At 48.1% G+C, this 22,096-nt stretch overlaps 1 protein-coding gene across 1 annotated transcript in view; it reads right to left on the reverse strand.

Annotated features, from left to right (window-relative positions):
* The window catches only part of LOC143104524 (guanine nucleotide-binding protein G(i) subunit alpha-2-like), an 86,132-nt gene that overhangs the window by 13,802 nt on the left and 50,234 nt on the right, over nucleotides 1-22,096 (reverse strand). Inside the window, exons 3-5 of the mRNA XM_076268622.1 lie at nucleotides 17,039-17,081; nucleotides 12,255-12,396; nucleotides 5,767-5,927 (exon numbers count right to left, since the gene is read on the reverse strand). Of these exons, the coding sequence (XP_076124737.1) occupies nucleotides 5,767-5,927; nucleotides 12,255-12,396; nucleotides 17,039-17,081 (346 nt within the window). The remainder of the gene's footprint in view (nucleotides 1-5,766; nucleotides 5,928-12,254; nucleotides 12,397-17,038; nucleotides 17,082-22,096) is intronic.

Below are 22,096 nucleotides of genomic sequence, written 5' to 3' on the forward strand. Positions count from 1 at the left end.
AGTAGAAATGAAATAGAACGATGGTTACGTATGTAACCGCGGTTCTATGAATTTCGGATGACCGCCAGAGCTTGGCAGTCACTCGGAAGGCGGACGAGAAGATTGCCAAGAGGTCACTTCCGGGGTGAGCGCACCTTAAATACCGGGGCCCCATGTCACGAGTGACTTTGTTGATATAAACACTCGACCTGCACGTGCATGTGATGGAAATCCAGGTGCTGAAAGCACCGCCTCTGGCAGTCATCCGAAATTCATAGAACCGCGGTTACATACGTAACCATCGTTTTCCCACCGTCATAGAACTAGCAGGGATTCTCCCAACAAAACAATGAGCATCTGCTGCTGAAAAGCCTGATGGCAATTTCACTCCCACTGAAAAGTGGTAATCCCATAGACCCACACACACACACACACACACACACACACACACTACCCTGAAGCTTAGCGAGCTTTTGTTGTTTTTTTTTGTTGTTTGCCATGCAGTTTGATTTAGGCCTTTCATTTAGACTCTCAGAGACTTAATCAAATCCCATGGGCTTACAAGCTATTTTTTTTTATCCAAAATAAGAAACAAAAAAAAATCGATTTATTTTTTTGGTTTATTGATGCTCTGCAGGCGGTCTCTGATAGAGCTGTAAAAGGCTTTGGCCTTTAATGAATGTGACAGGTTTTTAGAAACCAAAAAAAAAACAAAGAAGGAGAATGTGTGTGTGTGTGTGTGTGTGTGTGTGTGTGTGTGTACAAGACTGTCAATAGTGTTTGTAAGCACAGAGAAATGGAGCCAACATTTGAGGAATGGCTGTAAAAAGAGATCCCATCAATGAAATTGATGGCGCTGCTGATAGAGAGAAAAGTGATCTTTTGTAAATCCTCTTGGCACAGAGCCTCTGGTCTTTGGTTTTACGAGATCTCCCTCATCTTTCTTCTGCAGCCTTCCACAGCTATCTGATTAGGCTGCTGTTACACAGCATTACATCAGTTCCCCTCGCTGTGGAGTTTGAGACAGGCAGTGCTCTGTATGACAAACAACAAAATGTAATAAACGTCACCATTTAATGCAATAAAACCAGAAACACCACCAAAGACAGACACGTAGGGAATCAGTGCTCACTGGGACACCTGGAAGATATAAACCAAACAGATCCCTCGTCCCTCCTTCCCCCCCATCCTGCCCTTAAAAAATGATCAGCGAGCTGACTTTTCAATTGAGAGACCCATTTCTGAGTAGTGACTAGTCAGGGAGCCAAAGGGGCAGGTCCACACAGGCAGAGTGGGGCAGCAGGGATGAAGGCCAGTTTAGCCGAGGGGCAGTAAGCTGGAGCAATGAGGTGGTATTATTGGTCTGTGAGGCAATAGCATGGGGCAGAGGGGCAGTAAGCTACGACACGGAGGTGGTAGAATGGGTCAGTAAGCTGGAGCCAGGAGGCAGTAGAGAAGGGGCAGTAGAGAGAAGCAGAGGCGGTAGAGTGGGGGAGTAGAGTGGGGCAGAGGAGCAGTGGAGTGTGGCAAAAAGGCGGTAGAGTGGGGCAGAGGGGCAGTAGAGTGGGGCAGTAGAGTGTGCCAGACGGGCAGTAGAATGGGGCAGAGCAGAGCAGGAGGGAGCAGGCAGGCAGGCAGGCAGGCAGACCTGTGTTTATGGGTTTTTATGAGGACTGGTGTGTGTGTGATGGGTGGGGCGCCGTGCAGCATGGCGTGGGGCGGGGCAGGGCGGGGTGCAGCGCCGCAGCTGCTCGTGTGGTTTGGGTTTCCGTTTCTAGCGGCGGATCAGAGGCGCGGGGGGCCAACTGATGACGTTTCCCCTTCAGCCTCCCACAGCACTACTCTCACACTTGACAGAACACCTCCCAAACTACTGCTGTTTACGAACACCCTGCGGGGCCACCGCCCAGAGCTCGCTCGCTAGGTGACAGTGAGACCTCACACTCTCTCACAGACAAAGTCTGATGGGAGGACCTGCTGCTAAGGCTCTGAACTGGTCTGGAATGGAGGGTTCAGCCACAGCAAGAGAGCTGAATGCCTTTGTCCTCATTCCAGAGAGAGAGAGAGAGAGAGAGAGAGAGAGAGAGAGAGAGAGAGAGAGAGAGAGAGAGAGAGAGAGAGAGAGAGCACACATTCTCAGTCAATGCACAAATATCACATTAAATGTTGTGCTGCACAAGGCATTCTGGTGACTGATGGGCCTCATGCTCATCATGTGTGACCCTAAACACAGCCGTGTCTGCAGAGATATCCTCTCTCTGCGTGCCATGGGAGCAGCAGGGCCCTACAGAGTTCAGAGAGAGGACGGGGTTAACCTGAACCAGGGAGGAGTTTCCACTGTGAAAACACATACCGGTAAATACACACACACACACAGACACACACTTACCCTGACCTCTATACACATACACACTGCTATAACCTGACGTCTTCACACCTGCACCCATTCTGACACACTTCTTCGCACACTCTTCCACCCACATGAACACACACATTCGCATTTCTTCCCTTGCCTAAGGGCGTACTGCACGTCCAAATGCACACACACACACACACACACACACACACACACACACACACACACACACACACACACACACACACACACACACACACACACACACACACACACACACACACACACACACACATCCATGTAGACACACTCACATTTTCTCTTTCATTTTCAATTTCTTTTCAAATCCGCCGGCATATCTCGTTTCCCCTTTTACGTTCATCTCTCTGAATTTCACTTCTTTTTCAGGCACACTTTAGACTGTGCAGTGGCAGGCATCTCACCACATGGCACACTGCATGGCCACAGCAACAAACACAAGATAAAAAAAAAAAGCTACTAACAAAACAAACACACAAAGAAACAAACAAGCAAACAAGCAAACAAAAGACGGGACGGCAAACGAGAACCACCCCCCCCCCCTCCATCCGGCCTTTACTGAGAGCCCAGGAGGAGGCTGGGAAATGGCTGTGTGTGCCACGCTCCAGACTCTGTGCTGTAATTATGCTATTCTCCACCAAAATAAAGTGGTCCACCCCCCCCTTTCTCTCCTCCACTACAGTCCGTGGTGTCTCTTGACGAGTGCGGATCGATTCAATCTGCTCGTGTACCGGCGGCAAATCCCTCTCATCGCCGATTGATTTCCCGGCAAATAAGGTATGGGCACGATCCTCCACTCACCGCCTCACAACCGCGGCTCCAAACGACAGCAGTTGGGCTCTCAGTGGAGCAATATGACATCGCATCCAGCCGGTGGCATAGCCTCCTAATCTTCTAAATGTATCGACAAGAGAAGGAAGGAATGAATTTGATCGAAACCTTCAGGAGGCACAGAGAACACACACACACACACGCAAGCAAACAAACAAACAAGCACACACACACTGATGTTGCCATGGCAGTAATTAAGTCAGTCCTGAGTAGAGGCCTGTGACTGAGAGACGGGTGGAAGGCAGGGTGAGGGGTTTCACTGCAGTGACTGCAGTCACACTCAAGTCTCCTGTCCCATTCTGACAGTCATTAATATTCTAGTTCAAGTTTATTGTCATGTACTCAAAAGGATTTTTGTGCTCAAGAGCCAGCTCAACAGTCATTTCTCCACAACAATTGAAGCATATAAGGTCTACAAAAGAAGCTCTGACTGTCCAAGGCCCTGCAAACAGAGACAAAGTGGGCAAATTAATGATATGGATCACTACGACGGTCCCATCAGGCAAGGGAAGCGTCTCCATTGGTCTGTTGGTGAAGTGTCCCTGACAAGGTAGCAGGTGGAGCACTGACGGGAAACTTTTTAACTCTGAACATTTTAACTACCAAAATCACTGCCCAACAGAGCAGAAAAATAAGCTACTACTGCTGCCTGGATTACAACCTCCTATTTTGCATCTCATTATTTGTTCCAATTATTTGTTCTCCAATCTCCGGCAAGGAGAGCAGGCTGGACAGATAAGAGCTGATCAACACGCATCAGGTAAACAATCTTGTAGGAAACAGAAGCATTGATTTACTTGTAGCTCTCCGTGTTCTGTTTGGCAGTGAGGAAAACAAAGCAGCCTTACAAGTAAACAGCTGAAATAGACTGGAACACAGGACCAACAGATCAGAACGCCTGGAACACAACTGAGGCAACTGAAAGAGAGAAATTTGGCTGTGGACGTTTACACAGCGGAACCAATGACCGTATGTCAATGTTTCTAGTGTTTCTCAAAGTGTGGTCCACGAGCAGAATTGGTAAAATATAATATAGATGAGTTGTTTGCAATATTGAACAGACTTGTATGTAAATCCAAACAGTTCTGCAACACCGCCTATGTAAGCTACGCCAGTTTAAACAGAGACTTTCTAATGAGGGGACACAGCACTCAAAAAATCCTCCATAGAAATGTATGGGGTTAGTTTGTAAAGCCAATATGTCTACACATATCACACCCCTTCCGCGGCAAAACGTTGACATCTGAATACATTGAGCCAATCGTGTGCTGTGTTGTGAATACATTAAGCCAATAATGTGGTGTGTTGTGAAGACATCGTACCAATCATGTGTTGTGATCTCGCCGCTGGAGCAAGATTGGTGTTGTAAATCCTTGCGCATGCACATTTCTGCCAAAATAGATGCCTGATAAGTGCCCAAAAAGCGTTGCAATATGGCCGCCGAGTGGAGGGACTTGCCTAAAAAGACTTTGGTTTAAATCATATGAATCCTCTGACTCAATAAGCAAGTTGCAAAGACAGTGAGGTTGTTCAGTGAGTAGGCTTATTGTATAATATACTGTTGTTTTTTAACTAGGTGGTCCGTGAGGTTATTTTTTATTGGTTAAGCAGTCCTTGGTCTGAAAAAGTTTGAGAAACACTGCCGTATGCAATTACGGACAATAATAAGATGGATGGAACACCCTAATATGATTGGGGTGCTGACGTTTCTAACTAATTAGAAACTAAAAAGGAACATTCCAAATCCTCTCATTCCAATCCTACATTATATGTGGAATGCTTAACAGGGATTAAAGTAATTTTTGGAGATCTAATTCTCTTCCCCTTTGATTCATAGCTCATTTCACTGTCACCTGTAGATTATCTTGTGGTTCTGTTTTGCAGACTGAACAGACACATGTGCCGAGATATGCATTTTTAATATGTGTACATGTGTACCCAACGGCTCCAACCAGCATGATATTAGGCATTAGGATTTCCACCATGTGTCTGATGGAGACTTTATGGAGGCAGTATTCAAGGTACGCATGTCCATGCCAACCACTGGAAGGGGCCCTCTTGGGTGCGTGGCCCAAGCCACTTTGTCACAGGGCTGTCACATACCACGGGCCAAGGGTTATTTATGCCAAGGAGACCAGACCAACTCTGCTGGCAGGGAAGGCCCTATGGTAATTATGACATGCATATGATAATCACCCCGTCCAGGGTCGGACAGAATGTATGGCCGGCTGAACTTGGAGAGGTGGAACAACCAAGTCTGGACAGGATAAAAACAGAAGGACACTGGAGATCAAAAGAGAGAGTTGAGAGGTGGGGTCAGTGCTAATGTGTGATCACATGGGAGTAGTCCTGCTACTGACCTGCTTTAGTGTCCGGCTTTTCAACACAGATGAAGTTGTTGATGCGAATAATGATCTAACAGTGCATTCTCTCTATGTCTCATGGATGTGATGTGTTGTGTGGACAGGTGTGTGTGGTGTGTGTGTGTGTGTGTGTGTGTGTGTGTGTGTGTGTGTGTGTGTGTGTGTGTGTGTGTGTATATATATGGGGGGGTTACTCACTAGGCAGCAGAGTCGTTGAGCTGGTACTCGCGGGCGCGGGTGAAGCAGTTCTGCACGCCGTTGTCGGACCAGAGGCGACGGATGGTGCTGGACAGGTCCTCTGGCAGCAGGCCCTGCTCCTCAGCAGCCGCGGACAGGGCAAAGAGCTGACGTGCGTCGTCCTACAAACAAACACACACACACAAACATAACACTTTAATGCGATAGGGTATTGTGATACACCAACATGCTCTGTCAATCACTGAACAGTAATCTCACTCAGTGTCATTGAACATGCGTGCGCACACACACACACACACACACACACACACACACACACACACACAGACACACACATGCACACACACAAGAATAACACATTGATGCTACCAATAGGGTATTGTGATACAACAACATGCTCCGTCAATCACTCTCAACAGTACTCACACACACACACACACCCACACACAAACAAACATACATACAAGAACAACCAATATCAGTGGCACTGATAGAATGACTGCGAAAAGTCACGCTCCAGGTCTTGAGGCGAACACAATGAACAGACGGTGAAGGCCTGGTGCATTAAAAAGAAAATGGGATTTCTCATGAGGGTAAACAAGGCAATGTGAGCAAAACCGGAGAACAAACCAACCATCTGCTTCCATGTCTGCCCCCATCTCTCTTGCTCGCTCACACACACGTTAGACCAGACAAGAGTTTTCCCCTGGTGAGTGGCATGGTGTGTGTGTGTGTGTGTGTGTGTGTGTGTGTGTGTGTGTGTGTGTGTGTGTGTGTGTACTGTACCTGAGGCTGGTGCTCATGTATAGCGTGCAGGGGGGCGAGTGTGACCCAGGGCACAAGCTCCAGCGGAAACCCAAGTGAACAATATGACTCACAGCTAATTACATCTCCAGAGCCGACCTGACCCACAGCCTCAAGCGTGCGCACACACACACACACACACAAACACACACACACAATAGACTAGAAGAACATCTTTTCTGAGTGTGTGTGCATGCAGTACTGTGCGAGTGAGACTATGTATGTGGTTCTTTGGATAGTGCTGTGAAGAGGGAATTCTTCCTGGGTGTTTGTGTGTGTGTGTGTGTTTACAGTGACATCAGCGAGTCTTTATGTTTATGAAGAGACTTGATTAGCTCCGTTCCACAATATTTCCAAGCTCTCTCCAGCTCTCTCTCTCTCACACACACACACACACAAACTACTGTGTGTATGTGCATATGTCAGAAGTATGTACATGTGTACTTATATCACCTGTGTGCAACAGATCTATTTTTTAAAAGTTGTGTGTGTCTGTCTGTCTGTCTGTCTGTGAGTGTTTGGGGTGGTGCTTGGGTTTGTGTGTCAGTGAGTGTGGGAGTGAGAGTCTTATTGTTGTGTGTGTGTGTGTGTGTGTGTGTGTGTGTGTGTGGGGGGGGGGGGGGTGACTAGTCCCATCTGAGCTCAGCACAGCTTGAGCGGAGCATCAGTGTGCAGAGCAGATAAGACAGCCTCCTCCCTGGCAGCCTCTGCACCTCCGCAAAGTAGGTCATGCAAGGTGTACAATCACACACACACACACACGCACGTGTCCATCCTGAGAATTTGGTACACTTCAGTGTAGTGTGTATGTATCTTTGGTGCACTTTGGTGTGTGTACTGTATGTGTGTGTGTGTGTGATGTCAGCAAGTTGTCTTGTGTAATGAGGATGACCTGTGAGCATGAGAAATGCATGAGGAATGACATTTGAGCTTTGAGTGTGTGCTTATGCATGCATGCATGGAGGAGATGGATCTGTGGTCTTTAGTCATTAGTCCATAGAAGCTGGAAGAATGTTCCAGAATCCGCTGACGGAAACCGCTGACATAAGGGTAAGAAACATGAGTGGTACGTACGTACGTATGTATAGTTTGTGTGTGTGTTTATGCGTGACCGTGTGTGTGTTTGTATGCATATGTGTGTGCATGAATGTGTGTGAAGACAGAATGAGAGAGCACTGTGAAAGTGTGTGTGTGTGTGTGTGTGTGTGTGTGTGTGTGCTCTTGAACACCAAGACTAATCTGACCATCAGGCCAGTCCTTCTGGTAGCCCTGTGGCTCCATCCCTCTCTGGACACTGGACACACATGGCAGCATGGAGCCGTCCACAGGCCCCAGCTGCGCTGCCAGCCCAATCAGACTCATCCCACAGGGCTGAAACTGCACCTCCAGCTAGAGCCATAATGGATGACAACCCTACTATCACACCTCTGTCAGAGAGCAAAAACGCACTGGAAGAGCGGGGGGGGGGGGGGGGGGCAGTTGGTTGGGGAGCAATGTGCTCAAAGGAAGGGAGGACAGATGGCAGATAAAAAAAGAGGAACTGGTGAGAAAAGGGATAGCATACCCACTGGAGGAAAGGCATGATGAGAGATGAAGAACGCAAGAGAGAGAGATGGAGAAGGTAAGAGGAAGAGAGAAAGGCTACATAGGGAGAGTGTTGGAGGAAGGGATGAAAGATAAAAAGCAGGAGAGAGAGAGAGAGAGAGAGAAAGAAAGAAAGAAAGAAAGAAAGAAAGAAAGAAAGAAAGAAAGAAAGAGAGAGAGAGAAAGAGAGAGGGTTGTAAGAGCTGATAGTCACTGCATGCAGGGCAGAGGGGAGCAGAGGAGGAGAGACATGGAGAGAGGAAGAGGAGCCTTGAGGATGCAGAGATCTGCAGGCTATTTCCTTTGAAGAGTACAATGGTTACAAGAGAAAGAGAGAGAGAGAGAGAGACAGAGAGAGAGAGAGAGAGAGAGAGAGAGAGAGAGAGAGAGAGAGAGAGAGAGAGAGAGAGAGAGAGAGAGAGAGAGAGAGAGAGAGAGAGAGAGAGAGCAAGAGAGAGAGAGAAAGAAAGAGGAGAGGGCAGAAGAAGCAGGACACATGATAGGGCCTGGAGCTACTAGGCCGATTCTTAAACCCACTGCCATTGTCTGTCTGCACATATGAACACATACAGATACACACTCCCTCTAGAAGACAGCCACACACACACACACACACACACACACACACACACACACACACACACACACACACACACACTATGTGTGTCCATGCTGAGATGACACAGGCTTGGCGCCACTCATGTGCTCAGTGGGTCCAGAGTGCAGGCTTTGACTGGGCCGGCCTCTCACGCTCCAGTGGCTCCCCGCTCACTCGAATCCATTAGCCCCTGCTAATCGGCCTGCTGAAAGGGGGAGAGGTGCCCTCCTCTACCCCAATTGAGTCTGGTCACTGCCTAACCAGCTGGGTTACCCCTGTGTTCCATTTGTTCTCCTCTCTCCCTGCTCATCCTCTCTCTTTCACACTCTATCTCTCTCTCTCTCTCTCTTTCTCTCCCTCTCTTTGAAGCCATTCCTTCAACACAGCTGCCTGGACAGCTGTTGCACTGCTTGTGCTCGGCTGTAATGGAGTGTGTGAGTGTGTGTGTGTGTTTAAAAGCGCTTAATGGAAGACAGAGGTCTTCAGGAGGTTCCCTACTCTCTGTCTAGGGGTTTGACTCTAGTTGGTTCTATGGCTCTGGGAGGATGAGGTGGATGATTGGCAGGTGGCTAAGCAAATCAGGAGTGGCTGCCAGCTGTTAAGATGTGGGAGTAGTAAAGGGGCCACTGCTGAGATGCACCTCACAGTGCTGCCTAGGGTTAAATGTCCAGCTGGTGACACCATGCACTCCCATGCACTCCTCTCTTCTCTTCCTCCCTTTCTTTCTCTTCCTCTGACAGCATGCACTCCTTTCTTCTTTCTCACTTTGTTATTCTTCTCTCCCCTATCCATCTCCCAATCTCTCCATTCTTACTCTGTGCCATCATATTTGATCTGTCATCCATTCTTCTAATAGGCAAAGGTCTAACCTCTTCTTTTATGTCTTTCTCCTAGATGTTTGGTTTGCATTCATCTTCAGTCTTTTTTCTAAGATTTTTTATTCTTTATTATTATTTTTCCATATCTCTATCTTTCTTCCCCCCTCTCTTCCTCCTCCTTTTAACCTCTGCTTCTCTGTGTTGGTGTGTGCCAGAGAGAGTGTAGTCCACTGGATTACAGTTGGATTGGCAAATGCATCAGAGAGATCTTGGTCAATCTGGGCCCCTCTCTTCACTCCACATTTCAAAATGTTCATCTTCGTGTGTCTGTGTGTGTGTGTACGTGTGTATGTGTGTGGCAATATATGAGTTTAGCTCTAGTTGTCGGGGGTCTGGCAGGGAAGGTGAAAGAGCTGGCAGAGACTCCTGATTTGCTCAGCAACCTGCCAATCAGAGATGTGGGGATTGTAAGAGGTCAATGCTGATATGGGTCTCACAGAGCAAACACCCTGCACCCTTCTATTCTCCGTGTGTGTGTGTGTGTGTGTGTGTGTGTGTGTGTGTGTGTGTCTGTGGTTAGTTTGAGTTTGGGTGCGTGTCTCTGCCTTGGAGAGATCTGACGCTTGAGTCCCAGCAGTGCGGAGCCTTCAGTGTGGAGTAGAGCCGAGAGGAGCTGCCCACCTCACACAGTCCACTCCTCTCAGCTGACCCGGGCGGCCACAGCTCCCTCACGACATGAGCTCACCAGCTCTCAGCAGAGCAACACACTCGATGTCCACTCACTGTCCAAAGACTGGATGCCGACTGGATGCCGTCACTTTACCCAAGGTCACCCACACAAACTAAAACACTCCCAGAAGAACTCACACTGATGTCTCCACACCTCCCTGACTACCGTACCCGCCCAATTGTTACATCCCGGTCTAGGGCTTGTGGGATATAACAAAAACGGGCAGACACAAAACGTAATAAAATGGTGTATTTATTAATACAAAAAAAACCAGTATGGAAAAATGTCTAAACTAAGAAAAACACGGTCTACAAAGCGGCCCGGCGCTCACTCCTGGTCTCTCACCCCAGGGAGTGAGAGAGATGACGGCAAGTTGCTCGGGCAAGGCCCGAGGCTGGCCCTAGTGGCAGCGATGTGCGGCAGCGACGGTGGCAACGAACGATCCCCACAGCTAGCAAGAGACAGAGCTCAATGACGTCAACCCCCTTTTAAAGGGCCGGGCTACCCTGACGTCATAGGGTTTCACACCACCCCTCAGCTGCAGCCAATCTGCCTGGAAGCACACAACAGAAGTAACAAACACACAAGACCCACAGGGTCGTAACACAATGTCCTTACTGTAGGCAACGACGTGAGCTCTCAAAACAATACAGACTCTAAGGGCACATTCACACGAGGCCCTTTAGTCCAGCAAAGTTGGTTCGGACCTGTAGTTTGGTTCATTTTGATAATATGAACGCAGACCCAATACCGGACCAGAGTGGTCTGGGGCCTGTTGGCCAGAACTCTGGTGTGGTTCACTTTAGTGTGAATACTATCGAAGTCCACGCACAACCTAAAGACTCTCCCCAGCCGGCTCTCCTCAGCCGTGGCCTACTGGTTAGCACTTCGGACCTGTAACCGGAGGGTTGCCGGTTCGAACCCCGACCAGTAGGCACGGCTGAAGTGCCCTTGAGCAAGACACCTAACCCCTTACTGCTCCCCGAGCGCCGTTGTTGATACAGGCAGCTCACTGCGCCGGGATTAGTGTGTGCTTCACCTCACTGTGTGTACACTGTGTGCTGTGTGTTTCACTAATTCACGGATTGGGATAAATGCAGAGGCCAAATTTCCCTCACGGGATCAAAAGAGTATATATACTTATACTTATACCCTCCCCACCACAACCTCCCTCCACCACTGTCTGCAGTCCTCACCAGCTCTCAGACCAACTCAGACTTGATGCGATGTCTCCCCACCCTCCCACTGAGCACGATCGGGCCCCTGCGTCCCCACCCTACTGTCAGCACTCCACAGACCCCTACATTCATTTGGGCTCTTGTTGAAAGGGCCATTAGCATCCAAATGGTTATTTCCTGCTTTGTTTCCGAGAGCGTCTCTTACAACAGCAGCCCAAACAAATGACCCTGTGGCAGAACACTATGCATATTGATGAGGAGAGACTTTAGGGAGCAGGGTTATAGGCCTGGCACAGGGCTTTTGTGAGCGTGTGAGACACACACACACACCATCTTTGCTCCATCTCTCTCAGTAATGGTCTGTCTTTCTCTCGTTCTATTTCCCTCTTTTCCCACACACACACACACACACACACACACACTCTCGCTCAAAATCGCTCTCCTTCCCTGCCTCCTTTTGTGTCTGTCTCCTCTTGACCTCAGATGCATTTGCGGTTTCACACATGTAATGTGCTGACGGTGCGGAGAGCAGGGGAATAAATGGCTGACCTCGAAGCAGCCCGTCCACCATCAGCCCGCCTGTCTGCCTCATCCTGTCCTGTCCTCCTCACACACACACTGTCTGCCTGTCTGTCTGTCGCACAGTGGGACTATCTGACTGCCAGCCTGCTTGTCTGCAGCCATGCATGTGTGAGTGCCCGTGTGAGTGTGTGTGTGCAACTTGGGTCTACATACAGAATGACAAAGAGCGTGTGTGTGTGCGTGTGTGTACTTACGGCTCTGGAAGCATCACCGTAGTCGATCTTGAGGCTGCCCATGGCCTTGATGATGGCCATGATGGACTGGATGGTGTTGCTGTAGACCACAGCTCTGTACTGCTTACACTCTTCCTCCGAGTAGCCATCCTCATGGATGATCCTGTCAAGAACGTGCACACACACACACACACACACAGTAAGTATAATGACTAACTTGTTGATTTGTTTCTGTACACATTGGATATGTGTCTGTAGACACAAACATACAACACACACACACACATTATACTCTTGGTTTATGGATTAAAACTTAAAAGGCAAAACCGATACCGTGTTAATATTCCTCACTAGACTGACACACATGGAGCATTCCAAAATAGCCCCCACAGATACGTTCCATTCACATGTCAAACGTGTGCTGGAGACTGATAAGAGGGTCCCTCATTACTCCGAGACAGAGGGCAGCTCAGGACTCCCCTGTAGCCTAGACCGCTGCAGAGGACTGTACACTCCAGCTAATATTTACATTAGCCGGGGAGAGGGCAGGGCGGCATGGCCCAAACGGGAGCTTCCCAGCCTTAAATAAACAACCCCGCCACAGAGAGCCTGATCTAATCACCACAGCTACTCCTGTAGAAGCACTGCAATGAGACAGGGACTGGAGGGAGAGAGTGAGAGGGATAGGGAGAGGGGGAGGGATAGGGAGAGGGAGAGGGAGAGAGAGAGAGAAATAAAGAAGAGAAAGAGAGAGAGACAGATAGTGTCGGTGAGGCAGTCAAAGAGAGTGCATATAGCCTATGTGTAAGCAAATATTGTGTGAGCCTATGTGCTGTGCATGTGTAAGCGAGCTTGTGTGTGTGTGTGTGTGTGTGTGTATATGTGTGTGCGCGTGTTTGTGAGTGAGAGAAAAGGACAAACAGAGAGAATGAATGGAGGAGAGAGAAAGAGGGAGGCCATGGGGAAAGCAGATGGTGATTAGTTGTGTAATGCTCCCGCCCATACTGGACCTTATTGGAATGCAGGAGGGATGGCTTGGAGTCGGGCCAACGCTGCCTCAAGAATGAGTCCAATGAGCTATTCCCCCTCTCCTCCCGTTTAGACTTCACACACACACACACACACACACACACACACACACACACACACACACACACACACACACACACACACACACACCTAGAGGTAATCCAATGTGGGCTCCTGTCCCCCTTTTCTCTTGTTCAAAACAAGACAACAAAGAGACGCAAACACACACACACAGTGAACATAAATTCTGTGTGTGTGCGCTGTCCGTATTATGTCCTTAGAATTCTATCTATGTGTGTCTATAATTTTTATAAAGATGGACATCTTATAAACACGGACATAGTTCCTCACTATTCGTAACCAGCCCCACCACACACACATACTTCCCCGTTCCTTTATTTAAACCCAGTAGACAGACAGACACACACACACACAATGTGAATACCCCCCACCCCTCACTCCTGATTTACACCGAGACAGTCCACTAAGGGCCCGTCCACACGGAGACGCTTTTTGGGTTAAACGCAGAGGTTTTGCTTCGTCTTGGCCGAGCGTCCAAACGAATCCTGTAAACGCACTGCCCGAAACCGCACTTTTTTGAAACCTGGTCCCAGAGTGGAAAAATCTGAAACTGTAGCCCTTTTGAATTCGTTTGGACAGCGAAACCGCACATACTACTTGTGTATCGATGATGTCATCGCTTTATGTCTTTATGGTTTCCTTGCACTAGCCAGTTTTGTCGTAGCCTACTCTGTCTGTTGTATGGCCTACACAGCGCGCAAGCGTTGGTCAATTTCTGTAACAAACAGTGCCACCTATAGGCCTGGGATATGAAGTAACGTGTTGAGTCGTGTTGAGATGGATCCGTTTGGACGCAAATATTCTTGATACGGTTCCAGGAAACACGGAGGAAAAAAAGGTCGGTTTGGTACGTGTGGACTAGGCCTAAAGCAGTTCTAATGATGGACTTGGCTGCTGCTCCTTAAAGAGGCTGGCCTGCAGCCCAGTAGTGCCTCTTGCCCCTGGTGAAACGGTACGTCGAGACGGTCAAGATGCTCGGCGTGATAGCGACTTAAAAACTCATTTTGCCACGTAATGAGATGAGCTCGCGTCTGCTCAAACGATTAAAAGTTCACTCCTGGAGGTCGGAAATTAAAAACAGGGTGCCGGTAAGCTTTCTGAGGGACATTCTGTCCTATGAGAAACAAAGCGGTTACAATTGTTTAGCTCACATTCTCTTCTTTGTTATGATAAATAGTTAAATTGCGCAATTCTCAAAAGCAGGTTTGTGGGTGATGCTAAATCAATGTTTCATCTGGATGCATTTCAAAGGATCTGCAAGGAGCTGAAACGAATTAAGTGTGCGATGACTTCCGATGACACAGCTGTTGATTTCCAAAATGACAAAAACACCCCTACACACACACTCTCTCTCAGGGAGATGACAAACCATGAAACCTATTGTAAGAAGTGAGTTTACCCCACTTCTGTCTCTGTACCTCTGACACTGTGTGTAGAATTTTGTGTAGGTGTTGGAACGTGACAGCAATGAAAAGACCATTGAAACCCCTCCACTCTTGAGGAGTGTACGAGAGAATAATTAAATCACTGAGCCAGTGTGTGTGTGTTTTTTGTATGCATGCCTGAGTGTGTCCTGTGTGATTAAATTAGTGTGTTGCGGTCTGTTCATCCACATGTGGGGGATCAGGAGAGGAACACTTGGGAACAGATGCACTGGCTGCCATCAACATGTGTCAATAACATTCCCCTCCACACATACACATACACACACACACACACACACACACACACACACACACACACACACACACACACACACACACACACACACACACACACACACACACACACACACACACACACACACACACACACACACACACACACACACACACACACACACACACACACACACACACACACACACACACACACACACACACACACACACACACACACACAAACAATTCCAAACTGACATATGTGCCTTGAAGATGTAAATTTATGAATCTATATTATCAAACGGTCTGACGGTATTTGTATGCATACTCACGCATACTCACGTTCTCTTTGTGTGTGCGTTTGTGTGTGCGTGTGTGTGTGTCTGTCTGTGTGCATGCTTGTGTACATGCTCCCACATCTGTGTAAGCACATGGCTATGCACATTGCATGTGTCTGTGCAAATGTTTGTGTACATATGGTTATGAACTGTGCATGACATGTACACTTGTCTAGGGCCCTAATCAGTACTCCTCATTTCAGCCACAGCCAGCCCGCATAACAACAGACTAGGACAGCATCTGCCAGGCCCACACCAGACCGAGGCCAGACATGGGCCGGAGCCGCTCAGGAGTCCTGTGCTGCCTGGATTACGGGGGCCGCTCAGCTGCATTCCCAGCCTTTACCCTTGTGTGGGAGACTGCACGGGTTCAAGGACAGGTAGGCAGGGAATTAGAGGCAGCTGGAAGCTTCCAGAACAGCGGGATTTCCGTTCCCGCTTCCACGGCACACAGCAGCAGCAGTTTGTTGCGCTCGGGCGGGATGAGGGAAATCAACATCATCTGTGTGTGTGTGTGTGTGTGTGTGTGTGTGTGTGTGTGTGTGTGTGTGTGTGTGTGCGTGTGTGTGTTTACACTCCCCCTGCTGGGACGCCGTGGTGGATATAGTGCGGTGTGGCGCGACATGGAATTAATCGGATGCTTAGTGAGCAATGCACACAATCATGCAGATCAACACAAACACATACACACACCCTGCTGTGACCACTGATCACAGAGACAAACACAGACACCATCGACTGACTAATAGGGAGAAGAATTACAATATTTCCAAGACCGAGAGAGAGAATGTGTGTGTGTGTGTGTCTGTGTCGATCTGTCCCACAATTTCACTGATGGAGTGAAAGCACATCTACTTGTAGCCCCTGCGATGTGGGTCTATATATTGTCCACGTGTGTGTGTGTCTGTCATGGGTGTGTCATGGGTGTGACTGATTAAGAAACATAATAACCACCTTTTTGTGCCAAGTGCCCGACATTTGATAACAAAACTTCAATGTGAACCAAATGCGAACTGGACACACCCCTAAATGTATTTAAACTATTCACCACTGGCCATGCATTTTAGATCACCAAGATAGAGCACTGTGTCTGTGTGTGTGTGTGTGTGTGTGTGTGTGTGTGTGTGTGTGTGCGCAAGTAAGTAAGTGAGAGTACATGCAAGTAGAAATCTGAATGAGATATTTCAAAGTGAAAATGAATTGGAATAACCTGCTAAACACATTAATCTCAGTTAGGCTGGGTGTTGAATGCTGTCCTTGATTTAAAAAACTTTGCATCTCACAGTGACCAATAGAGAGAACCTAGACTCTTCCGCGAGACGTCTGAGATGTCTCAGTTTCTAATTCTCTAATTTGATTCTAATTGTTTGGCCAGACGAGAAAGAGGGAGTGTGTTTACTAGAGAGGGTGCTGGCTCCTCTACTGACTGACCCCTTCAAGCACAGATGGGAAGGGTCTGTGTCTGCTCAAGCTACTGAACATGTTGTAGTTGTGCGGATATTGTGTGGATATTTCTGAATAAGGTCTACCTCTCTGTGTGGGCATGAGTGGGTTTTCAATGTGTGTAATACAAATTATAATGTATCTGTGAGTGAATAAAAACAGGAATGAGAAAAATGTGCATGTGTACAGTATATGAGAATATATGAAGGAGAGACAGAGAGTGTTCCAGAGGGACAGTATGCGGCTCACTCACTTCATCTGCTTGACGATGGTGCTCTTCCCCGACTCTCCAGCACCTGCAGGAGAAACCAAAACACACAAGGTTAAAAATACATTTCAGTCTCCCCGGCCTCCACATGAGGAATGTCAACAGCCAGCCAGCCAGCCGTGCAGATGACCACCCCCACTTCTTTACTCCACATCTGGACTGGAGCCCTCCACAACCCCCCCCCCACCCACAAAACACTGATCCCAGGTCTGCTAAGAAGCCCCAGACTGCAGCTGACTCTCCACAGTGCATTCCCCTCTGCCAGAGTGGGGTTAAGACAGTTCAAAAAGTAAAAAGACAAGTATTCCACAGACACAGACAATCATTTCCTTTAGACTTGTCTTCCGTATACATGTGTATATTAGAGATACTGTGTAATGGGCTACATCAACAATGAAGGTCCTCCAGAAAGGACAAAGATGAACAGCCTATACACAAGAATGATGCTCTGCTTAAGGTTCATACTTCAACCAAACACTCACATGACCAAACCATTAGCTAATCTAATGAACACACAGTAGAGCTTCAAGATTAATAAACGCTAGGTAATATATTTCCCTGCACCCCAAGCATTTCAGCACGCATCAGTGGAAGATGGATCGATCTTTCCCTTTGAGTGTGCCTGCAATGCAAGAACACGAGTGTGTGTGTGTGTTTGTGTGTGTGTGTGTTAAAGAAAGGGAAGCAGAGGGGTTATGTTCGGGAGTGACTGTCTGCTTGCTTTCATGTGCATGTGACTGTGTGGCTTTACGGAACAAGAGCCTTTTGCTTTAAATCAGAGTGTACAAACCATATGTGACTGTGTGTGTGTGTGTGTTTATGTGTAGACAACACACACACACACACACACACACACACACACACACACACACACACACACAAACACAAACACAAACACACACCCCGTGGCATTTTCCGTCTGTACATTTTATGAGGAGACCACACTCTTCCTTTGGCGGGGCGACTGCAAGGCATTCATCATCATTAGTGTTTAATAAAGGCATCTGAGGGCTTCTACAGACAGGAAGTGAGGCGCGCTCATTGCCCCGCTGTGTGTTTTCTTCCCATCGCCCATGGCGACAGCACAATGATGACGGCACACACAAACAGCAGCAAACAACACATCTCTGTCTGTGTGTGTCTGTGTCTGTGTCTGTGTCTGTGTCTGTGTCTGTGTCTGTGTGCGTTAGAGGGAAAAACACAAAGATGTGTGAGACAAACAGGGAGCTCAGCTGTCAAGCTCTACCTGAATGCCTGTCTGGATGTCTGCCGAGGCGCAGTATCAAATGTCAAAATAACAGGCTGTCCAGTGTGCACACAAGCGCGCACACACACACACACACCTTTTTATGATTGAGGGGATAAACACTAAACGCAATTGAGTGTAAGTGAGTATGTGATTATGTACTATGTGTGTGTAAGTGTGTGTGTGTATGTATGTACGTGTGTGTGTGTGTGTGTGTTGGATGGGGAGACTGGACAGATTATACCATCCCCTGAACCACTTGAATGATGACCTCAAACAGGTAATGAAATACGTCAGTGGACTGTCACACCTGACAAATGTTTCTCTATCTCTCTCTCTTTCTCTCCCTCAGACACACACAGACAGACATCAGAGGGCTGCCAGAGATGAAGTGCCAGCTCTGCAAATGTGTGTGTGTGTGTGTGAGAATATGTACAACCATGGCGGTTGACGGTCAACAGGAGGGCACTGTTTGGCATGCCCTCACCCCCCATGTTGAGGCTAGAGGAACGTTCCCTTTCAGCACCCAGGAGCTGCCCACTCCTACCCCTGGCACTGTGCCCAGCACTGCCACGGCAAGCGGGCACACATGCTCAGCTGTGAGGCGGGCAGCCCTGTTTCTCTCTCTCAGCACAGCTGCCACTGCCAGACACACACACACACACACACACACACACCTGAGGTACTTGCTACTGGTGGAGAGACTCAGGTGGAGGTCCAGAGGCTTTGATCTGATGTGTATCACACAGTCCTTATTACAGGGTAACAACACCATTATGAATACAGTGTGCCTTGTGACAGACCTTGTGCACATTATTCTCCAAACAACTTTGGAACATTTTGAGTAATGACAGCATGTGGAATAGCTTTTCTTATTAACTCTAGGCCAACGCTGGAGTTGGCATAGAGTTAATAAGAAATGGTCATGCTTTTATAAATAGATTATTAGTGTGTTGTACAATTAATCATTTAACAGTGTAGTTAAACGGTCCCAAGGGCTGTATGTAATATTTACCAGTTAGACAATGATGGACAGTAGAATTATAAATGTCTGCTTTAACTGCCGCTATGATGGTGAAATGTGAAAGGCAGAGAGAGCCTTTCTGACCTCATCCTGCCCTTGCGCCACAGTGTTTATGTTTATATCTTCTAGTTCTGTTTATATTTGCGCTTCCTGGTTATCACAGCAGGTGATGAACCCTGTGACATTTCATTTTGCCAGTGCCGTATCGGGGCGAGCGCCAGGCTCTAAAGTTCAGCTCCAGCAGGCTATCAGACTCACAGTGACACTAGCGCCCCCTCATCCCCAAACCCCCCCCCCCCCCCGCGTCACCTGCACCACCATCTCCTCTCCTGCCGGGTGCTCTCTCTCTCTCTCTCTCTCTCTCTCTCTCTCTCTCTCTCGAGAAATAGTGTATAGGGGAACCGATGAAATAAACACAATGACTGTTTTTAAATAGTCAAACTCTCCCCTCCTCTCTCGGCCTGCCTGCTGCATCAGAAGCCCCAGACTCCTCCATTACTCCTCAGCAAACATCACGGACACGAGCGAAAGCTCTTATCTGGCCTCCCTCCCTCCCTCCCTCCCTCCCTCCCTCCCTCTCTCTCTGATGCTACTGCTGCCTCCGGAGGGTAGGTGCAGAGGAATAAATCAAACAAATCAAAAATCAGGGAGAGGAATGTTTTCCTTTTTCTCTGACCTTCCCTTTACGCACAAACAGATACTCAGATGCACATGAACTCGTGCAGACACACACACACGCACAAACAATCTTCTCTCTTCCTTTGGTTGCTGGTGAGAAATTCCACACAGCCACTCAGCGTTCAGAGGGGCCCAAAGCAGGACGCTGACAAGACACACACACACACAGACACAGACAGACACTGCCTCGACCGCGTGCCGCTGTTTATATTCATGAGCCCAAAGCCCACACGGGAGTGTGGTGTGTGTGTGTGTGTGTGTGTGTGTGTGTGTGTGTGTGTGTGTGTGTGTGTGTGTGTGTGTGTGTGCTAGTGGAACAGTCCAATAGTTAAAGCAACGCTTGTGAATAAAACATAGCTTCCCTGAGAACAGGAAAGAAAGGACTCGGTGCCCTATGAGTAGAAAGCAGCGAAGTGCATCAGCTGTAGCAGCCTCTAGGAGTCAGCAGGCGGCCGACTGGCCAGACCACGCTGATGATGCCCGGGGCACTAACAAGGGAGAGGAGCTCTTACTCGCAAAATAATCTGGACCCTGCCATCATGAATCTCCCACAAGTTAATTGTCTGCTGCACTAGTCTTAATGATGGTGCAGGGAGTACTTTGTGTGGACAACAGGACACGTTTGAGTCTTCCATCCATGCAGGTTATTGGCTGGTTGAGCCCACACATCTTCCTCAGATAGGCCACTGTTTTTTTTGCGTATTTGAATAAGTCGTGATTGCCTTTGCCGAGGACATCGCCCCCTCTCACGTCCCTCCACTGAGCCGTGACTACAACACAATTCACCAATCGGAGCACAAAAGGTCGAGAAATCACATCACAGCGCCGAGCATCACCCGTTCGCCAAGACCTGCAGGCCACACGCTTCAGAATGCAGTCATTATCAGATAACAGAGACTAAGATTTGTGTGAATGCAAAACATAAAGACTTGAAAGGATACACACTTAAGACGCACACTCACAGACACACACACACACACACCTGTGGAGTGGGATCAACTGAGAACAATCTGCGCTGGTTGATTGGTGTGTGGGGACGGCGGAGTCTGTTGTATTGCTCTGCAGTCACTGTGGAGCTCATCCCAGACCGCAGCAGGGCATGCACACACACACACACACACACACACTTCACAGGAGGGCCTGAATATTTCATACCCGCGGGCAGGCAGGGGGGGCAAGGGCACAGCTACAGCTACTCACTCACACAGTTACACCCTCTCTGCCTCACACACACACACACACACAGTTACACCCTCTCTCCCTCTCTCACACACACACTCTCCCAGGCCTCACACACACAGCTACACATCCACTCTCTCTCTCACACACACACACACACCTACTCAAACACACACACAGCTACACAAACAACTACACACTCACTCTCTCTCTCTCATACTGTACACAAAAATATATAGTCAAACTCTCACACATACACACACACTCACAGTTACACACACTCTCTCTCTCTCTCTCTCTCACACACACACACACAAACACACACACACACACACACACACACACACACAGCTACTCAAACACACACACAGCTACACAAACAACTACACACTCACACTCTCTCTCTCTCTCTCTCTCATACTGTACACAAACATGAACACTGAGTACACACACATACTGATCTTACAAAGATCAAAGATCTTCTTCCATGTACAAACAAGCCCAGAAATGAAAGTTGCCATCTAATTTCAGACAACACACCTTCCATAAAGGGTAACCATTCATAACCCCTGTGGATTCAACACACGTCTTCTCTTTCCTCGGATTTCAGCCAAACCAGCCAATAGTAAAATATATCTGTCTACCCCCACAGCCATCTTCACATCTATAAAAATGAAAGGGTTTACCCATCTAGCCCACAGGCACAAGTGCTCTTTAAACGTCCACAGGTCTCTCATATAGAGAGTTATGGATTGTCCTGAGAGAGTTATGAATTGCCACTGATCTATAGAGGCAACCGATAGCTTGGAGCACGACACATCAAAGGCAAGAAACATTATCTTGACTAAGAGCTTCTTTGTGAACAGAGAAAAAAAGGCAGAGCAGCTCAGCTCCTGGCCAGTGTCTCAGTGTCTTC

This window comes from Alosa pseudoharengus, unplaced genomic scaffold, assembly GCF_046254945.1.
Source record: "Alosa pseudoharengus isolate Yale_2024_CS ecotype anadromous, Long Island Sound unplaced genomic scaffold, YU_APseudo_1.1 YU_APseudo_1.1_scf_5, whole genome shotgun sequence".
NCBI classification, from domain to species: domain Eukaryota; kingdom Metazoa; phylum Chordata; class Actinopteri; order Clupeiformes; family Clupeidae; genus Alosa; species Alosa pseudoharengus.